Raw genomic sequence first — 16989 nt, 5'->3', positions numbered from 1 at the left:
CTTCCATGGCTCGCCAGTGTCCTGGGGCAAACCCTGGCAGCAGATACTGAGGACCTCTGAGGGCTGACCTCACCGCCAGCCGGGGCCCACCCACCCGGAGCCCCAGCCCCATGAAAGGTCAAAGTCATGGCCTCTGCCTCATTCCCTAGACTTTGTGGCTTTGTCCCCCTGCTTTTCCTGATGGTGGGTCTCTACCCTTCCCTCCCCTGGGGTAGGATTGGTCCTTCCCGGGTCCACAGCAGCTTCTGGGAAGCCTACCCCACCCCTGCTCCGCCCCAACCCCCTCCTCCAGCCTCCCTCCTCCTGTGCTCTTATCCTGACCCCAAAGGTGGGAGGAGGAGGGAATGGGAGAGAAGGGTGCTGCGCTGGTGAACCGCAGGGGCGCAGGCAGGGGAGGGAGTGGCCAGCGGCTGCCGGAGAGGCGGGAAGGCGGGGACACGGTGGGATGCGGGGTATAAACGCGCGGCGGCTGAGCGCCAGCGGAGGATCCACGGAGCCCAGCGAAGCTGCGCTCCAGACCTTGTGGCGCATCCCAGGAGGGCGGCCGGGAGGAGGGTCACTGCCCCATCGCCGGGCGCAATCCCGGAGGGCGGCTGGGAGGAAGAGGGCGGCAATGCGCGCCTTGGCCACGTCCGGGCCCAACGCGTCCTGGTGGGCGCTGGCCAACGCATCCGGCTGTCCCGGCTGTGGCGCCAACGACTCGGACGGCCCGGCCCCGGCGCCGTGGCCCGTGGACGCCTGGCTAGTGCCGCTCTTCTTTGGCGCGCTGATGCTGCTGGGCCTGGCAGGGAACTCGCTTGTCATCTTCGTCATCTGCCGCCAGAAGCAGATGCGGACGGTGACCAACTTCTACATCGGTGAGCGCCGAGGCGCTGCGCGGTGCCTGCGGGCCATTCCGGGGGTCGCCACGAGGGCAGAGTGGCCAGGGGCGCCCCTAGCGGTGCGTCGGAGTCCTCTCAGATAGGGCTCTCTCCCCTGCAGGGCTCCCTGTCCTTTCCCTATTGTCCCTGTACCTTAGGCTGGAGGTCACAAACTCTGGCGTTGGAGGGTTCCACGGTGGCCGGAGTAGTTAAAAGGGAGGTTGGAGAGTGTGGCCCATGGAGCACTGGCCATGCCACTCAAGGAAGATGTCCGATTGAAATGTGGTTCTTATAACATGGTGTCCGATGAATAAAAGGAGTGGGGGAAAGACTGCGTGGCCCGCGGGCCCCCAGTTTGCCCCCTCTGCCCCAGAGGCTCAGTTTACACATTTGTGTGATGGGGGTGCCCTACCCGGCTGAGTACTCGGTCAGTGTTCTCCATTCTATGTTGGCTGTTGGGCAACACCACTCTACCCAATTTTCAGGTAAGAAAACTGAGGCTCAGAGGGGTGGGGGCCTACTCGCAACCCCCACAGGGGTGAGCAGGGTCCACTGCTGCTTGAACAGCTATGAAGCCCGTGCTGGGGGGTGTTTGAAATATAAAAGGGTGAGCGGAGGCTGCCCCGACTTCTCTGCCCACGGATGCCGGGACCTCTCTGGGGGCCTCCCGAGCCACCCTGCTGGTCACTGGGACAAAGGCGAGGCCCAGGGGGCTGGGCCAGGGCGCTGGGCGGTTAGGCAGATGCACCCCACATCTAGCACCCGCACGTCCCCCCCCTGCAGCCAACCTGGCGGTCACAGACTTGACGTTCCTGCTGTGCTGCGTGCCCTTCACCGCTCTGCTCTACCCGCTGCCTGCCTGGGTGCTGGGCGACTTCATGTGCAAGTTCCTCAACTACATCCAGCAGGTGCGTGGGCTGGGGGAAGGGGTTCGCGAGCCAGGGGAGGAGTCGGTGTGGGCGAGGCCAGGCCGGACCTCCTGCTGGGCGTGGAGGTGGGCGGGGCAGGGACAGAGTCTAGGTGGGTGGGTGGGGCTGGGGCAGGTGGAGCCTGGACTGGGTGGGAGGGAGGAAGACGGGGGCAATGGGGGTTGGGCGGGGAGTGTGGTGGCGGGTGCTTGGAGCCCTGCTACTTCTTGCCCCACCCGTCTCGGGATCCTAGGATGCATCTGCCTCCCCTGGTCTCAGTCTTGGGGTCCTCAGCCTACCCCTAATGACTCCGCCCTCCCCCACCACCCTGGGCTCCTCTCTGACATCCCCCTCTCTCCTCCCCTTCAACCTGTGGGCCCTGGAGACCCTCCCGGGACAGGTCCTGCCTGTATTCGAGTGGCTGGACAGTGGGGGACCCGCAAGGAGGGCGCAGACAGGGAAAGGTCCAGACCAGGCAGGGGGGCACACGCTGGGCTCCCGGCCCTCCCAGGTCTCGGTGCAGGCCACGTGCGCCACCCTGACCGCCATGAGCGTGGACCGCTGGTACGTGACTGTGTTCCCGCTGCGCGCCTTGCACCGCCGCACGCCCCGCCTGGCGCTGGCTGTCAGCCTCAGCATCTGGGCGGGTGAGTGCAGCGCGGAGGCCGCACGGCGTAGGGGGGACAAGTTTTCGTGCCCTGGGCTCACACCCCACACACACACTCACTGCCTCTCCCCGGGCCTCGCTCCTGCATCTGGGAAATGGACGCAATGGCGTTCCCTGCGAGGGCTACTGAGGGCGCGGACCCGGGCAGACGCGCGCCTAGGAGGCGCTCAACGTCCGCTGCCCTAACCCTAACCCTAACCGGGGTTAGAGGCACCGGGGAGACCAGGGCCCGGGCCCCCTCGCGCCCCTCGTCCCCCGGGCCAGGTCCTCAGCCGGGCCTGTGGTGCAGGCTCCGCGACCGTGTCCGCGCCGGTTCTCGCCCTACATCGCCTCTCGCCCGGACCGCGCACCTACTGCAGCGAGGCCTTCCCCAGCCGCTCCTTCGAGCGCGCCTTCGCGCTCTACAACCTGCTGGCGCTCTACCTGCTGCCGCTGGTCGCCACCTGCGCCTGCTACGGGGCCATGCTGCGCCACCTGGGCCGGTCCGCCGTGCGCCCCGCCCCCGGCGACAGCGCCCTGCAGGTGCGCGGCTGGGTGGATAGAGGCGCGGCAGGGCAGGGGGTGGGGGGATGGCACAGTGCGGGGGAGTGAGGTGCATCTGAGCGGGGTGGCGCGGGGGAGCGAATTTAAGAGGGGCAAGGAGCGGAGAGCCCTGGGTGTCGCCCCCGCCGGTCCTTCGCCTTCCCTCCTACCACCTCCCCCCCTCCCCAGGGGCAGCTGCTGGCGGAGCGAGCGGGCGCTGTGCGGGCCAAGGTCTCGCGGCTGGTGGCGGCCGTGGTCTTGCTCTTCGCCGCCTGCTGGGGCCCCATCCAGCTGTTCCTGGTGCTGCAGGCGCTGGGCCCGGCGGGCGCCTGGCATCCGCGCAGCTACGCAGCTTACGCGCTCAAGATCTGGGCGCACTGCATGTCCTACAGCAACTCGGCGCTGAACCCCCTGCTCTACGCCTTCCTGGGCTCCCACTTCCGTCAGGCCTTCCGCCGCGTCTGCCCCTGCGCTCCACGGCGGCCCCGCCGGTCGGAACCCTCGGACCCGGCCGCCCCCCAAACGGAGCTGCACCGCCTGACCGCCCACCAGGCCCCCGCCAGGACCCCGAAGCCAGGCAGTGGTGGGCTGGGGCCGCGCAGGCTTTGTGTCCTGAGGGAGCACGCTGCCCCCCTCCGAGCCCTCTCTGGGGGAATCAAGATGAGCCCCTCTGGAACAGGAGCTGCTTAAACAGCAGCTGCTGTAGTTCTGCTATTAATGTCTTTATTTTTGTCCATGTTCATCATAGTGAAAATGTTTTGCGCTCTTGTACAACTTTGCCACTATTGATATTGTAATTATTATTTCTGTGTTTCCTGAAGTTGAAGATGCTTTGCTGATGGCACTTCCTGGAACTTTCAAGGAAGCATCAATAGACGTTTTCACACACTGCCTTGCAGTTGACTGTAAAATTGTAAGATTCATGCCATTTTCAGAGATGTTAAAAAGTGAACACGATGTGCATCTTAAGATTGATAAAAAGGTGTTCTTCTTGCTACCAGGTGAGCATCCAGAATCCTGGCTGGAAAATAATGGGTGTCATTGAATAAATAAGGCCTCCCTGGAGCACAGTGCACAGAGCTGTTCCTGGGAGACGGAGGATTAGCACTACGTAACAAACCACCCCAAAACAGAGAGGCGTAGAACAGCATCAGTGTATTACCACTCACGATTCGGTGGGTGAGTGGGCTCAGCTGGGCGGTTCTTGTGACCCATGTGGTGTCGAGTGAGTAGCCGACCTAGCAGCTGGACCAGGAAGGCCGGAGAAGGCTTTGGTCTCACGCTGGCAGCCAAGCACTCCTCCACAGGCTGCCTGAGCTTCCTCCCAACATGGCAGTCTGGGGAAAGTCAGGCTTATGCCTTGACGTAAACTTCCAAGTAGAGGTGGGAGCCACAGAGCCTCACTCCTTCCACGTTGAATTGTTGGGTGCTGTCAGAGTCACACCCAGATTCAAGGTGGGGGGAACAGACCCACCTCTTGGTGGGTTGAGCTGTGTGTGCCTGCTGGGCAGGGGGAGGGTTAGGGTGAGGCCCTGCAGGCCTCAGGCTTAGTCACCCTGAAGGACAACCGCCCATCTCTTGGAGGGCCCCCGTCCTCCCAAATTATTTGGGGACATCCTAGGTCTCCAAAGAGCCCAAATTTGCAAAGATGTTATGTGAGAAGGGGAGGCCATTCCATTCTGACATAGACATTGGCCTGAAGCTCTCTTGTTCTGGTCTTCAAGTCCTGGTCTCTGGACCAGGCCGGGCATGAGAGTGAAATCTCCCCTTTGCCCACAGGCCCTGCCCACCTCCCTCCCTCTCCTCGCCCCATCCCCCAAAACTCAACTCAGGGAATGAGTGGCAGGATTTCTTGTGAAAAAGGAATTTGAAACAAACAAACAAACAAAAACCAGGGAATTCCCTGGCGGTCCAGTGGTTAGGACTCCATGATTTCACTGCTGAGGGCCCATGTTTGATCCCTGGTTGGGGAACTAAGATCCCACAAGCCGTGCGGCCAAAAAAACAAAACAAACAAAAACAACCGAACACAGTTCCAGAGGGACTCTTGGGCACCTATCTCAGAGAAATGAAAACTTCTGTTCACACAAAAACGTGTACTCACGTGATCATAGCAGCTTTATTTGTGGTAGCCCCAAACTGGAAGTGACCCAGACATCCTTCGACAGGTGCACCCGTGGTCCGTCCACACCCACTCAGCAGGTCTGAGTTGTGAACACACTGTCGATACACGCACACCCGGGGTGGATCTCTGGGAATGACGCTGAGTGTAGGAAGGAAGTCCCCGAAGGTTACATGATGTACCATTCCATCTACGTAATGTCCTTGAGGTGACAAAAATATGGGAACGGAGAGCAGATGAGTGGTGGCCGGGGTAGGAGATGACAGGAAAGGGGCAACATGAGGGACCCTTATGACAGAGCCACTCTGCCCCTGGACTGTGGTGGAGACACAAACCTACGCAGCTGATAGAATTGCAGAGAAAACTCACACACGAGTACAAGTAAAATGGGAAATACGAATCCATGGGTGGGATGTAGCAATTCCAATATCCTGATCTCCATGTGGTACTACAGTTTTATAAAATGTCACTGTTGGGAGAAGCCTGGTGAATGGTATGAGGGAGATATCTCTGCATTAGAATCTACGATGATCTTGGGACTTCCCTGGTGGTCCAGTGGCTAACACTCCGCGCTCCCAATGCAGGGGGTCCGGGTTCCATCCCTGGCCGGGGAACTAGATCCCACATGCATGCTGCAACTCAGAGTTTGCATGCCGCAACTAAAGATCCTGCGTGCCGCAACTAAGACCCAGTGCAGCCAAATAAATAAAGAAATATTTTTTAAAAAAGTGTACAATAGGGCTTCCCTGGTGGCGCGGTGGTTAAGAATCCGCCTGCCAATGCAGGGGACACGCGTTCGTGCCCCGGTCCAGGAAGATCCCACATGCTGCGGAGCAACTAGGCCCGTGAGCCACAACTACTGAGCCTACGTGTCTGGAGCCTGTGCTCTGCAACGGGAGAGGCCTCGACAGTGAGAGGCCCGTGCACCGCGATGAAGAGCGGCCCCCGCTCGCTGCAACTGGAGAAAGCCCTCGCACAAAAAAGAAGACCCAACACAGCCAAAAATAAATAAATTTATTAAAAAAAAAATGTACAATGATCTCGAAAAAGTTTTTTAAAAATGAAGTTAAAGGGTTTAAAGGGACATCCAGGAAGAGGCATCGTTCCAAAACTGCAGACCCTTGGTTTATCCTCAAGTCTGTTCAGCTGGGCAGTTTTCAGAGCCCCTTCTGCGTGCCAGGCTCTGGGTACGAGGCACCCTCTGACCCCTGCCCACACAGAGCCCCGGTCTAGCTGGCAAAGGGGCCAGTGAGTGGCGAACTACCTAGAGAGATGAAAATGACAGCAGTGAAAAAGGTTACAAAGGAGATATGTGTGCCCTTTGTGAGTAACTGTGAGCCTGACCTTGGTGGCAGTGATTCCAGCAAGGTTTCCTGGAGGAGGTGCGACCAGGAAGTGTGACCTGAGCTCAGAGGTGAGGGAAGAGCATACCAGATGGAGGGCACAGCCGGTGCAGCTGAACTGGGAGGGGGTGAGGTGGGGGGTGGGACCCGAAGCCACAGCATGGGGATAAGCCCCGGGGTTCCGGGCGGGTCGGGAGAGGTGTTAATTCCAATTTCAGATAAACAGTGAAAAAAATTTTAGTATCATTATGTCCTGTGCAATATTTATTTGGGATACATTTAAAGTTATTCGTGTTTATTGGAAATCCAAATGTAACTGCAAGTCCTGTATTTTGTCAGGCAACTCTACCCTGGAGCATTTCTAAGGAGCCACAGGAAGGGCTCGGCGGGCCTCAGTTTCCCCGTCCGACCCGAGAAGCTCGTTTACAGGTGAGACGGCGCCCCCTGGCGGCCTCCGGCGGAAGCCCCGCCCCCGGCTGCAGTCCACAGGTGCCCGGCAGGGGGCGCGCGCACCCCGCGGATGGTCCTGGCTTCCCTGGGTCCACCCCACAAAGGGACCCCAGGGTCTAGGGGGACTCGCTCACGCGTATCGCAACCTGGACCCGCGGTTCAAAGTGTCCCTGCTGCAAAATGGGTCAAGCAGAGCCGCACTATGAATGTTCTTGGTCTCCTGGGCCCTTTCTATGAAAAAATATTAAAAATTCTATTTTGCAGCTGCGTTGGTATAACGACGAATTACTTTAGGCTGGATTCATGACTATCTATTCCTTATAATTATACTCGCTTTTTTCTTCCTACTTTAAAAGAAGTTATAATTACATTTTCATAGACCCCGGTTCACAGGGACAAGGCAACCTGGAGGCCAGTCCGGGTTCTGGGATTTGGGGCTGGGCCCAGCATCCCCTCCAGGTCTTTCTTTTTCTTTCCTTTTTTTTTGAGATTGAGATGGTGAATAGTTAACTTGCCCTCCACCTCTGTGTAGACAGACTCCAAAAATACCATGGGATGAGGGAGGACAGAAGGGAACCCATGAATTCATTCATTCAACCAACATTTATGTGTCAGGCCCAACCTCAGGATTGGAGATGCAACCAGCCGTGATCAAGCCTAAGAAGGTTAAACAACTGCAGCTGTTTTGAACAGAAGAGCCCGGATGAAGATAAAACAGGGTGATGTGAGGTTCCAGTTTGAATGAAAAGGCACAGCTGGGGAAGGGTGGTCCAGGCAGGGGAATGGCCAGGGCAAAGACCCGGGCAAAGGCCCTGAGGCAGAAATATGTTTCAGGGGGAATATATGTGGGAAGGAGGGCAGTTTGGGATCTGGGCGAATTTTTATTTTATTTTATTTTATTTTTTAATTTATTTTTGGCTGCATTGGGTCTTCGTTGCTGCCCTCAGGCTTTTTTTCTCTAGTTGCGGCAGGTGGGGGCGAGCAGGGGCTACTCTTCGTTGCGGTGCGCAGGTTTCTCATTGCAGTAGCTTCTCTTGTTGTGGAGCGCACGGGCTCTAGGTGTGGGGGCTTCAGTAGCTGTGCCTCGCAGGCTCAGTAGTTGTGGCTCGCGGGCTCTAGAGCGCAGGCTCAGTAGTTGTGGCGCATGGGCTTAGTTGCTCCGTGGCATGTGGGATCTTCCCGGACCAGGGATTGAACCCCTGTCCTCTACATTGGCAGTCGGATTCTTAACCATCGCGCCACCAGGGAAGTCCCAGAACTTTTAAAAAGATGCCGCACCCCCCAGCCTGAATGGAGGGCAGGAGGAGTGACTGTCTGAGGGGCTAAGTGAGAATCAGGCTGGTTTTTACAGGACCCCCACAAGCTGGTCTGGCCAGGAAACCTTAGAGGGCTGGGGGTCGCTGTACCCATTTCCCAGCTTGAGAAACAGAGACCAGAGCAGGGTCTGTACTAACCTAAAATCACACAGCCAGGACCCAGGTGCAACCCAGGCCTTCTGCCTGTCCCTGGTAGAGCCAGCAAATCTGGTATCAATTCCCAGCTCCCTGCTGGGCTAAAAATAGGACCCCCTTCACTAGAGGCAGCTGGGAATCCTGCAGCTCCTCACCCTTCCGGGCCAGGCACCTCTGGGAAGTTGCACCCAGCTACTTAGAGACAACCACTTCCCTCTGGGAAATGGGGGACAGAGTGGCACACTTCCTGCCCTTCGGGAGACCCCTCCCTGCCCCCTTCCCTTTGACCAGAGGGGAATGTCATCCTCAAAACCACTGTAGGAGGAATAAATTTAAATTGGCCCATTTTAGAGAGGAGGAAACTGAGACACAGGGAGGCCCATGCACCTGCCCGGGGTGGGGGAGGGGTTGCATTCTGAGATTTGGCTCTTTGGTGGAGAGGGGGCTTTCCTGCACGTTGGAACTGATCTGGGGCCTGGGCCTTAAAGGGTGGCTTCCCTCTTCCAGCTCACCTGGGTCTCCAAACTCTCCCCCCTCCTCGGGCAGGGCAGTTGTTGCCCCTCTGGTGGCAGGGGCGGGGCAGGCAGCTGGGGTTGGCGGTTTAATAGCCTCAAGGTGGAGGCCTCCCTGCCACCTGCTGTCATTAGGCTACGGGCAGCCCAGGGGCTGGAAGGCTGGGTTAGTGAAAGGGGCAGGCAGACTCTGGCCCTGGGCTGGGGGTGGCTCTCTTGCACCATACCATGGGCTTGGGAATTCCCCAGAGAGCGGATGGGGGCGGGTGATGTCCAGAGGGGGACTACCCACAGAAGATGGCAATGCTGTGCGTTGTGTGTGTGTGTGTTGCGGGGGGGGGGCGGGGCTGCACACAACCCCCCCACCAAAGATCAGGGACTCTGGCCCCTCCCTGTGAGGGCCCTCTGGGTGGCCCCCGCCGGCCCTCCAATGCTTCCATTTGGCTCTTATCTGAGCTGGAGCCTGGGCCCCTGCGATTAGCTCGCAGGCGCGGCCTCAAGGGCTCACACCTCCCACCTGAGTCCACAACCCCAAGCCCACCTCCCCCAACCGACTCTGGGCCTCAGTTTCCCGCTCTCTGAAATGGGGACATTAAGAGTCTCTGCTACACAAAAATGTGAACCTCATCCCTTGGGCACATGGCCGCACAACCGAGCGCTCAAAACGTGGAAATTGTTGTTGAACTATTATTACCAAGAAGATAATCTTGCCTCTCCTTCTAGAAGGTGTGGGTAGTCAGGTTCCCAAGAGATGATGGGAACCTCAGGTGGGGGTGGGAGGGTAGGGGTCAACAGGATTTCGCGAGGAGCCCTCCTAGGTATCTTGGACGCCCTTCCCCACCCCCACGCCTTTGCCAGTGCGGTGCCCCCGCGCCTGGCAGCCCCGCCCTCTCCCAGACCCCTCCCCACCGTGTAGCGCCCCCATCGCAGGGCCCTGGCTCCCTCCCTCCGACGACGCCCCGCTCTCTTTTTCCGTCGCCGCAGCTCCTTCCTTTATCAAGTCTCTAATCCCCATTTTACAGACTTGGAAACCAAGGCACCACTCTTGGGGGGGGGGTGAAGTCTCGAGTTGCTTAGTCTAAGGGGCGGGGGTGAAACTCTGAGCCCGGTAGGTCTATCCTAGGCGCTCGGTAAGATGGGGAGGGGGGTCCCGGACCAGGCTAGCGTCCCCAAATCCCATCCAGACAGAGCCCCAACCTCCTCCCCTCCCTCTCCCCCTGGGGCGCTCCCAGCCCCGCCTGCGCCCTCGGCATCATGTACGCTCGGGCCCGCGGCGCGCACTTTGCCCACTGTCCCTAGATAGGGGGCGGGGTATACCGCGTCCCTGTTCCCCTTCCCTTTTATTATTTATTATCATTTAAAGGGGCCGCGACCTGAAAATTTCCGTCCACTCTCTCCCCTTCCCCAGCACCCCTGTGCTTGTCGAGCGTAGTCGGACGAAGCGCGGGGGGCGAGGGGGCGTCCGGGAAGGCGGAGGGGGCCTCACGAGACCCCTCCCCGCGTCCCGAGCCGCGGCGCTGAATCACCGGCGAGGTATTTGCATCTGAGAGCGATTTGTCACCCGGTGATTTGTCTGCGGGGCGGTGAGCGCGCCGGTGGGGGGGGGGAGGGAAGGGGCGGGGGAGGCCGCGCGCGGGGAGACTTTTACCAATCGGGTCGGGGGGGGGTGTAGACGCGGACTCGGCTGGAGACTCGGTGAGTCGGCGCGCGGCACAAACCCGGCGGTGGCCGGGAGCCAGCAGCGCGCAGCTCGCGGCCCGGGCCGGAGGCCAGGCGCGGCCGGGGCAGGGCCAGACGCCAGGCGTGGGGCATGCGCCCCCCGAGTGGGCCCTGCGCCCCCCGAGCGGGCCCCGCGCGGTGAGGCTGGGGCAGGGGTGGGCCGGACTTTTAAATCGCGCGTTCGGTCCCGGGTGGGCGCCGCGCGCCCTGGAAGCCAATGAGGGGGGTCCCCAAAGTTGGTCAGGGACGTGGGTGGGGGTCCAGGGCCGGAAAGGCGATCCCAGTGGGTCGGAGTTGGTGTGGTTTTCTCTGCGACTCCCTTGGAGATCTCACCCCCTGCCATATTGTACGGGGGCGAGCGCGGGGGTGACCGGGGGTCGCGAGCGTGTGTGCCCCCTCCCAGCGGAAGGAAGTGGTCTCTATGCGCGCGCGGGGGGCTGTGGTCGGGGTTGTTTCATCTACTCCCGCTGGAATCGGTGTTTTATTCGGTAGCCCCGAGGGGAGTGGGAGCGCCGGGTGGGGAGGGCAGTTCCCTGGCGACCCTCCCCAGCCTGGATGGTTTATTTATAAAGTGTCGGCTCTGGGGCAGAAAGGGGCCCCTGGAGGGGACACCACGGGGCCCGCGGCCGGGGTGGGCTCGGCCCGGGCCCTGACTCTCTGGCGGGGATCCCCGGGAAAAGCGCCCCCTGCCCCGTTCAGTGCCCCCCCCAGACACAAAAGCGGGCGCAGGAAGCTCGGGGAGCGCGCGTTGGTCAATTCCAACGTTCCGCGGACCCCGGGCGGCCGGTTTGTCAATAATCTTCCGTTTTCAGTCGCCCGGCCCGGAGGGGTTGCCCCCCCATGCAAATCGGCCGCTTTCCAAGAAGCCTTTGAAATCGGACTGGGGTTTCTGTCGTATTATTTCTTCTCCCTCTTCAGTGTTTCTTTTCTCACTTCCTCCGGGCCGCCCCCTCCGGACTCTCCTAGCCCCCTCCCCAGCTTTCTGCCCCGCCCTCCCCCTCCTCTTCCCTTCGTGAAGTGAGGGCCCCCTTTCGCCACCCGTGGGCCCCAGCCTTGCACAACTCTTTAAATAACCGTGTTTTGCAAGCCCTGGGCCGAGCGGGTGACCTCTCTCTCCGGGAGGCATGGGGGGGGGAGGGTGTGGCCCCAGATCCCTCCCTGCCCCCCCCATCCAGGTCCCAAGGGCCACCCAGCACCCCCCCCCATCCCCGCCCGGTCCCTGCCAGGGAATGCCTCTCCCCTAGGGTTGTCATAAAGTGGGGGTAGGGCCTGAGGACAAAGGGCTCTTGGGGGGGAGGGGTCTGGAGGGGGTGGGCGTCACCAGCTTAGGGTTAATGGCGGCCATGGGGGGGGCCCAGGCTAGAGCCCAGCGGGGCTCCGGGGTTCCCACCTGCCCCCTCCACCAGCCCCAACGTGGAGGCCTGCCCTGCTCCCCTCCCCCACCCGTGGACCCGGAAGGGTCATTAAACCCAGCAGGCCTGTGGGGGGGTGGGGGTGGCTTGAGGGGGCGTGGCTTCCTCTGGCCTCTTCCTTCTGCCCCCCAAAGAGGGGGGGCGTTGCCCAGAGCGTTTCCGTGGGGAGGGGGGGCTTGTCTTGAAGTTGTCAAAGGTGGGGGAGGGGCAGCAGACCAGACTAGACACTGGGTGAGAAGTGTCCCCTCAGCACTTCTTGGGGCTGGTGGGGGGGGGGGTGACCGCCTGTCCCCCGGGGGTGGGGGCTGGGTGCTATCCTGCTGCCTCTAAGGACAGGCTGTGCTGGTCATTCTTCAGCACTATGGCCTCTGAGAGGGTCTTTGTGCCCTGGGACCCCTGCCCCTGCTAGATACTGAGGCCCTTCGGGGAAAGTAGGGTCCCTCCCTACTTTCCCACAGGGACACCCCCCACCTGCCCCCCCCACTGCCCTTTCACCTATCCTGCTGGAAGACCCAGGCACTGGGGAAAGGGCCCCTCCCATGACTGGGGAGGCTGGGAGGGTCTACACTGCAAGACTCCCCTGGGGGGGGTGGTCAGGCTTCTCTTACCAGGTCACAGGAGGGGCCGGGAGGGCGGCCAGCCTGGTGACCCAGTGTCCGCCCGCTACCAGGAGCCTCTGGCCGCTGGACCCTCCTGTGTGTGGGACCCCTTTGCCCCAGGAGCTGCTCAGGAAACTTTGGGGATTCATTTGTTGGTTGGAGTGGCTCCTGGACCCTCCTGTGTTCCCGTGATGTACCATCTGGGGTGTCACTGCCGGGCCTGTTGGGTTCTGCCTAGTCTGTTTTATTGGCGGCCTGGGCGGGTGGGGGTGTGACCTGGGCTTGGGTGAGTGGGGCTGGGGTGGGACCTGCATCCTCCTGTCCTTGGTGGTGCCCAGCTGTGCCGGGCTCTGGGACATTTGTACCCAGAGCCCGCCTGAGGCCCTGGCAAGGTGGGTTGGCGGTGGTCCAAAGGTACCCCGGGCTGGGGGCAGAGCGCATTGCCTTCTGGGACCTTGGCCCCTCTTGGGGTCCCAAAGGGCAGGGGAACTCCCTGCAGAAGGCACATGGGGGCCGTGTGGGAGGCTCTGACGTCACCCAGACCTGGGTTCAACTCCCAGCCTTGCCTGGAACCTGCTGTGTGTACTCCAGCAGGGCAGCTCCAAGCCTCAGTTTTCCCCATCCGTAAAATGGGGACCATCCAGCCTCCTTCCCTAAGTCCAGCGAGTGCCTGCTGTGCTCCCGCCTTTACCATCACACACTCGCTTCATCCCTGCTTGGGTGCAGCGAGGTGGGTGCCATTCGGGCACCATTTTGCAGATGGGGAAACTGAGGCCTAGAGAGACTGAGGTTTAGAGATGGGGTGAGAGCATGAATGGGGGAGCTTTAGTCTGTATACAGCAGGTGCTCAATCTGGGTCGGCCGTCATGCCTGTGAGATGCCCGGAGCCCCCTGGGCCAGGCTGCACCAGCATGGCCGTGAGCAGCACCTAGAACTCAGAACCGGAACCCAGAACCCCAGGACTCTGGTGCCTGGTAGCTGGCTGTAGCCAATCAGAAGCCAGAAACACCCTGTCCCCCTGTTTCTGTGTATGAAGCCATAATCCGAGGACTTTCCCCTGGGTGCTGTCGTCCACTAAGTGTTTCTCTGTGGCCCAGACGGGTGGGGGCCGACTCAAGGCCCTCGGGAGTCCAGTGCGGGGTGACTCTGCTTCCCAGCCCTCTGGAGGGTGGACAGAGTGGGGGCAGATGGGACAAACGTGCTCCTCCACCTCCAAGGAGGCCCCCAGGTTTGCACACTGATGGACGTGGATGGAAAGGATTTTCCCAGAGGCCTCTGAGGTCCGACCTCAGTGGGAAGGAGCCCAGGCGTGGTCTGACGGTCTCTCCTGTCACCCCCAGGTTTCTGCAGACACGTGAATGAGCCACCCGCCAACCGCCACCCCCCAGTGCCCGGTGTGAGAAGGAGGCGTCGCCTGCCTGCCGCTGGCATGCCCCGCCAGCCCTGAGCCTGCGCCCGGCGGCCCCCGCCCCTGCCCCCCGCCACCCTGCACTGCCCCGGCTCCCCCGCGGCCCCCACACTGCAGTGCGGCCGGGGCCCCTCCCCCCAGGGGCCGCCCCCGCCGCCGCCCCGCCCTGGTGCCCGGGGCGGCCCGGCCCGCAGGGCCATGAAGCTGCAGGCCGTGATGGAGACGCTCCTGCAGCGGCAGCAGCGGGCACGCCAGGAGCTGGAGGCCCGGCAGCCACCGCCGCCACCCCCCGAGCCCTCGGCTGGCCCCCCGGCCCGTGCCAGGGCCGCCCCGGACGAGGACAGGGAGCCCGAGAGCGCCCGGATGCAGCGGGCGCAGATGGCCGCGCTGGCCGCCATGCGAGCCGCCGCCGCCGGCCTCGGCCACGCGCCCAGCCCCGGCAGCTCCGAGGATGGGCCCCCCGGCTCGGAGGACGAGGACGTGGCCCCAGAGGGGGCACCAGGGTCTCCCCCCGCACCCGGCCGAGGCAGGGAGGCGACTGGCCTCCCTGAAGGTGACGGCCACTTCGAGGGCTCCGACGATGACCTGTGAGTTGGGGTGTGTGGGCGCCCCATGCTGAGCACTTGCCATGTGCCGGTGGCTCTCAGCCCTGGGGACACAGCCATAGAGGAAGGACAAAACCCCTGTCCTGTTGACCACCCAGGATGTACCATCCTTTAGAACTTCCTGGGGGACGGTGGACATTTCTCCACCTGCACCACCCAGGATCGGGGGCCACCCGTCTCAAAAGGCTGACAAATACTTGAAGTGTGGCCAGTGCGGCCGGGATCTGCTTGTGTAGCTTTATTTCATCTTGATTTAAATGGAGCTGCTCACGTGTGGCCAATGGCCCCCATTGCCTGGCGAGGCTGTAGTAGATTTAGTGGCAGGGACAGGTGGAGTCCGTAGCCTGGGTGCAACCTGCTCAGGGTGCATCCATTGGCCCCCGGATGCGTCTTCCCGGGGTCTGATGCAGGCCCTGAGCTGGGCGCTGGCAGAACTCCGGTGGGATCCTTCTGGGAAGACGTTTAACGAGCAAAGCAGCAGGGCGATTGCAGGCTGCGATCGGAGTTGCCAAGAAAATAAAGCAGGGGTCTTGGGGAGGGGGGTGGCTGGGGCCGGGATCAACTTCGGGCAGTGGTGGGTGAAGGTCTCCCTGCGGAGGTGACAGCCTCTAGGAAGGGCAAGGGGGAGCGGGGAACAGCATGCCCGGCAGAGGGAACAGCCTTAGCAAAGGCCCCGAGGCCGGAACTGGGTTGGCATTTTCAAGGCCCAGCAAGGAAGCCTGTGTGATGGAGGGGACGGGAGGGGAGACGGGGTTAGCAGGCGGGCAGGGGCTGGGCTTTCTGCCAAAGGGGCACCTCTAGTTTCTCTGGGCTAATTGGGAACGAGGGGAGTAAGGCCCACGACCTAAGCTGGTCTCCCCACGGGCGTTCTCCGCAGCCAGAGCACATGGGGCTGCTCACCCGCGTCCAGACAGGGAAAGTGAGGCGGAGGAGACGCAGGCCTTGCCTTCTCCCCTGACCCACGCCCTGTGTCTGCCCCAGGAAGCCGAAATGGGAGGAGGAGGAGGAGGAGGAGCTGGAGGACGATCTGGGGGACGAGGAGGACGACGAGGAGGACGAAGACTACGAGGACGAGGAGGGGCTCGGCCCCCCGGGCTCCGCCGGCCTGGGCCCCACAGCCCTGTTCCCGCGCAAGGCCCAGCCGCTCCAGGCCTTCCGCGGCGACGGCGGGCCCCGGGCTCTGGGTGGCCAGGAGCGCCCGGGGGCTGGCCCGGCCCTCTCCGGAGGGGCTGCCCCCGCGGTGCCCCAGCTGCAGCCGCCGGACCACGGGGAGTGGACGTACGAGGAGCAGTTCAAGCAGGTGGGCCTCGCGTCTTCACCGGGGCTGTGGGCAGTCGCTGCCGGGGTCCTTCCGACCTGCCCCCCGATGGTCAGGCATTCGCTTGCCGGGTGCTGGGCATCTCGTGGAAGCCACAGTGTGGGATTGTATCCTGTGGGTGGGACGGGCTGGCCGGTAAATGCATGGATGTGGGGACACGAGGGGCAAGTTCAGGGGGCTCCATCTGCACCAGAGGACAAGCAGAGAGAGAGAGCAAGGAGGGGGTTCTGAGCAGAGGGACCGGCCCTGGGAAAGGCCGCGCGCCTGGACGAGGCTCCACGGGGCTCATGGGTGTGGCCGGCGGGCGGGCAGGGGCGGGGGCTCAGGGACACAGGGCCAGAGGCCTTGTCCGTGGCGTCGAGTCTGGTCTGTTGAGCCTGTGGCTGTGGAGAGGGGGTTGAGCAGCGGGTGGCCACGTTGGTGTGGACGGCCAAGCAGCTCCTGGGGGCTCCGGAGGGGTGGGGAGGAAGCGGGCCGTCCTGGTGCCTTCCCCGCGGGCGGCCAGGGCAGAGGAAGTGGCCGGGCGGGGGATCCTTTGAAGTTGGGCCTCGCTGGGCTGGGCAGATGGAAACCAGATGGCGGCCGGGGCGGCCGGCTGGGCTTGCATTCCAGCCTGAGGCCAGCTGGGCCCTGCCCCGACCTCCGAGAGTGGACGGTGGGGACCTAGCCTCCCAGGCCCAGCGCCCGAGCCTCATGTGAGGCTACGGACGCTCCAGGCACATGAGAGCCGGGAGGTGGCCGTGTATGGCCTTGGGGCACCCTCCCCCCATGCTGGCTTCCAGAACGGGCAGTGGGACCCTCCTGGAAGGAGCATGAGGTCCAGCCACCATGTGGGAAAAGGGCGCTGGGACCCTGGCAACCCTCAGAAAGCTCAGATAAAGTACAGAACTGGAAACTGGAGACACAGTGTGAGAGGAACAAGCCAGGGGCTGTGATGGGAGTGACGGGGCAGGTATAAAGGCAGAAGGGGACAGTGCCCGTGGGGTGGGCACGGCCAGGGCAGCGGCCCCGAGGCAGGAGGCCAGCCTGAGGAATGGGCAGGAAGGTTAATCCCCTGCCCAGGCATCTCGGGCTGGGTGGGGCCGCCTGGCTT

The 16989-nt window shown here is 62.2% G+C and overlaps 2 protein-coding genes across 4 annotated transcripts in view; both read left to right on the top strand.

Moving 5' to 3' along the window:
* Positions 1-613: 613 nt before the first annotated feature.
* On the top strand, positions 614-3647 carry KISS1R (KISS1 receptor). The gene is made up of 5 exons (XM_059919184.1): positions 614-857; positions 1644-1768; positions 2280-2415; positions 2725-2957; positions 3147-3647. The coding sequence occupies exons 1-5, from the start codon at positions 614-616 to the stop codon at positions 3645-3647; spliced, it is 1239 nt and encodes a 412-aa protein (XP_059775167.1).
* A 6572-nt stretch (positions 3648-10219) lies between these two features.
* The window catches only part of ARID3A (AT-rich interaction domain 3A), a 33333-nt gene continuing 26563 nt past the window's right edge, over positions 10220-16989 (top strand). The window contains exons 1-3 of one of the 3 annotated variants that reach the window (XM_059919007.1): positions 10220-10368; positions 13906-14560; positions 15560-15878. In XM_059919007.1, coding sequence (XP_059774990.1) covers positions 14172-14560; positions 15560-15878 — 708 coding nt within the window. In that variant the 5' untranslated portion in view covers positions 10220-10368; positions 13906-14171. Of the gene's footprint in view, positions 10369-10494; positions 10531-10551; positions 10693-13905; positions 14561-15559; positions 15879-16989 lie in introns of those variants that run through there. The other 2 variants (XM_059919008.1, XM_059919006.1) reach the window with 2 other exon arrangements.

Source organism: Balaenoptera ricei, chromosome 3 (assembly GCF_028023285.1).
Source record: "Balaenoptera ricei isolate mBalRic1 chromosome 3, mBalRic1.hap2, whole genome shotgun sequence".
NCBI lineage: Eukaryota > Metazoa > Chordata > Mammalia > Artiodactyla > Balaenopteridae > Balaenoptera > Balaenoptera ricei.
This window is presented reverse-complemented; position numbering and strand designations above follow the sequence as displayed.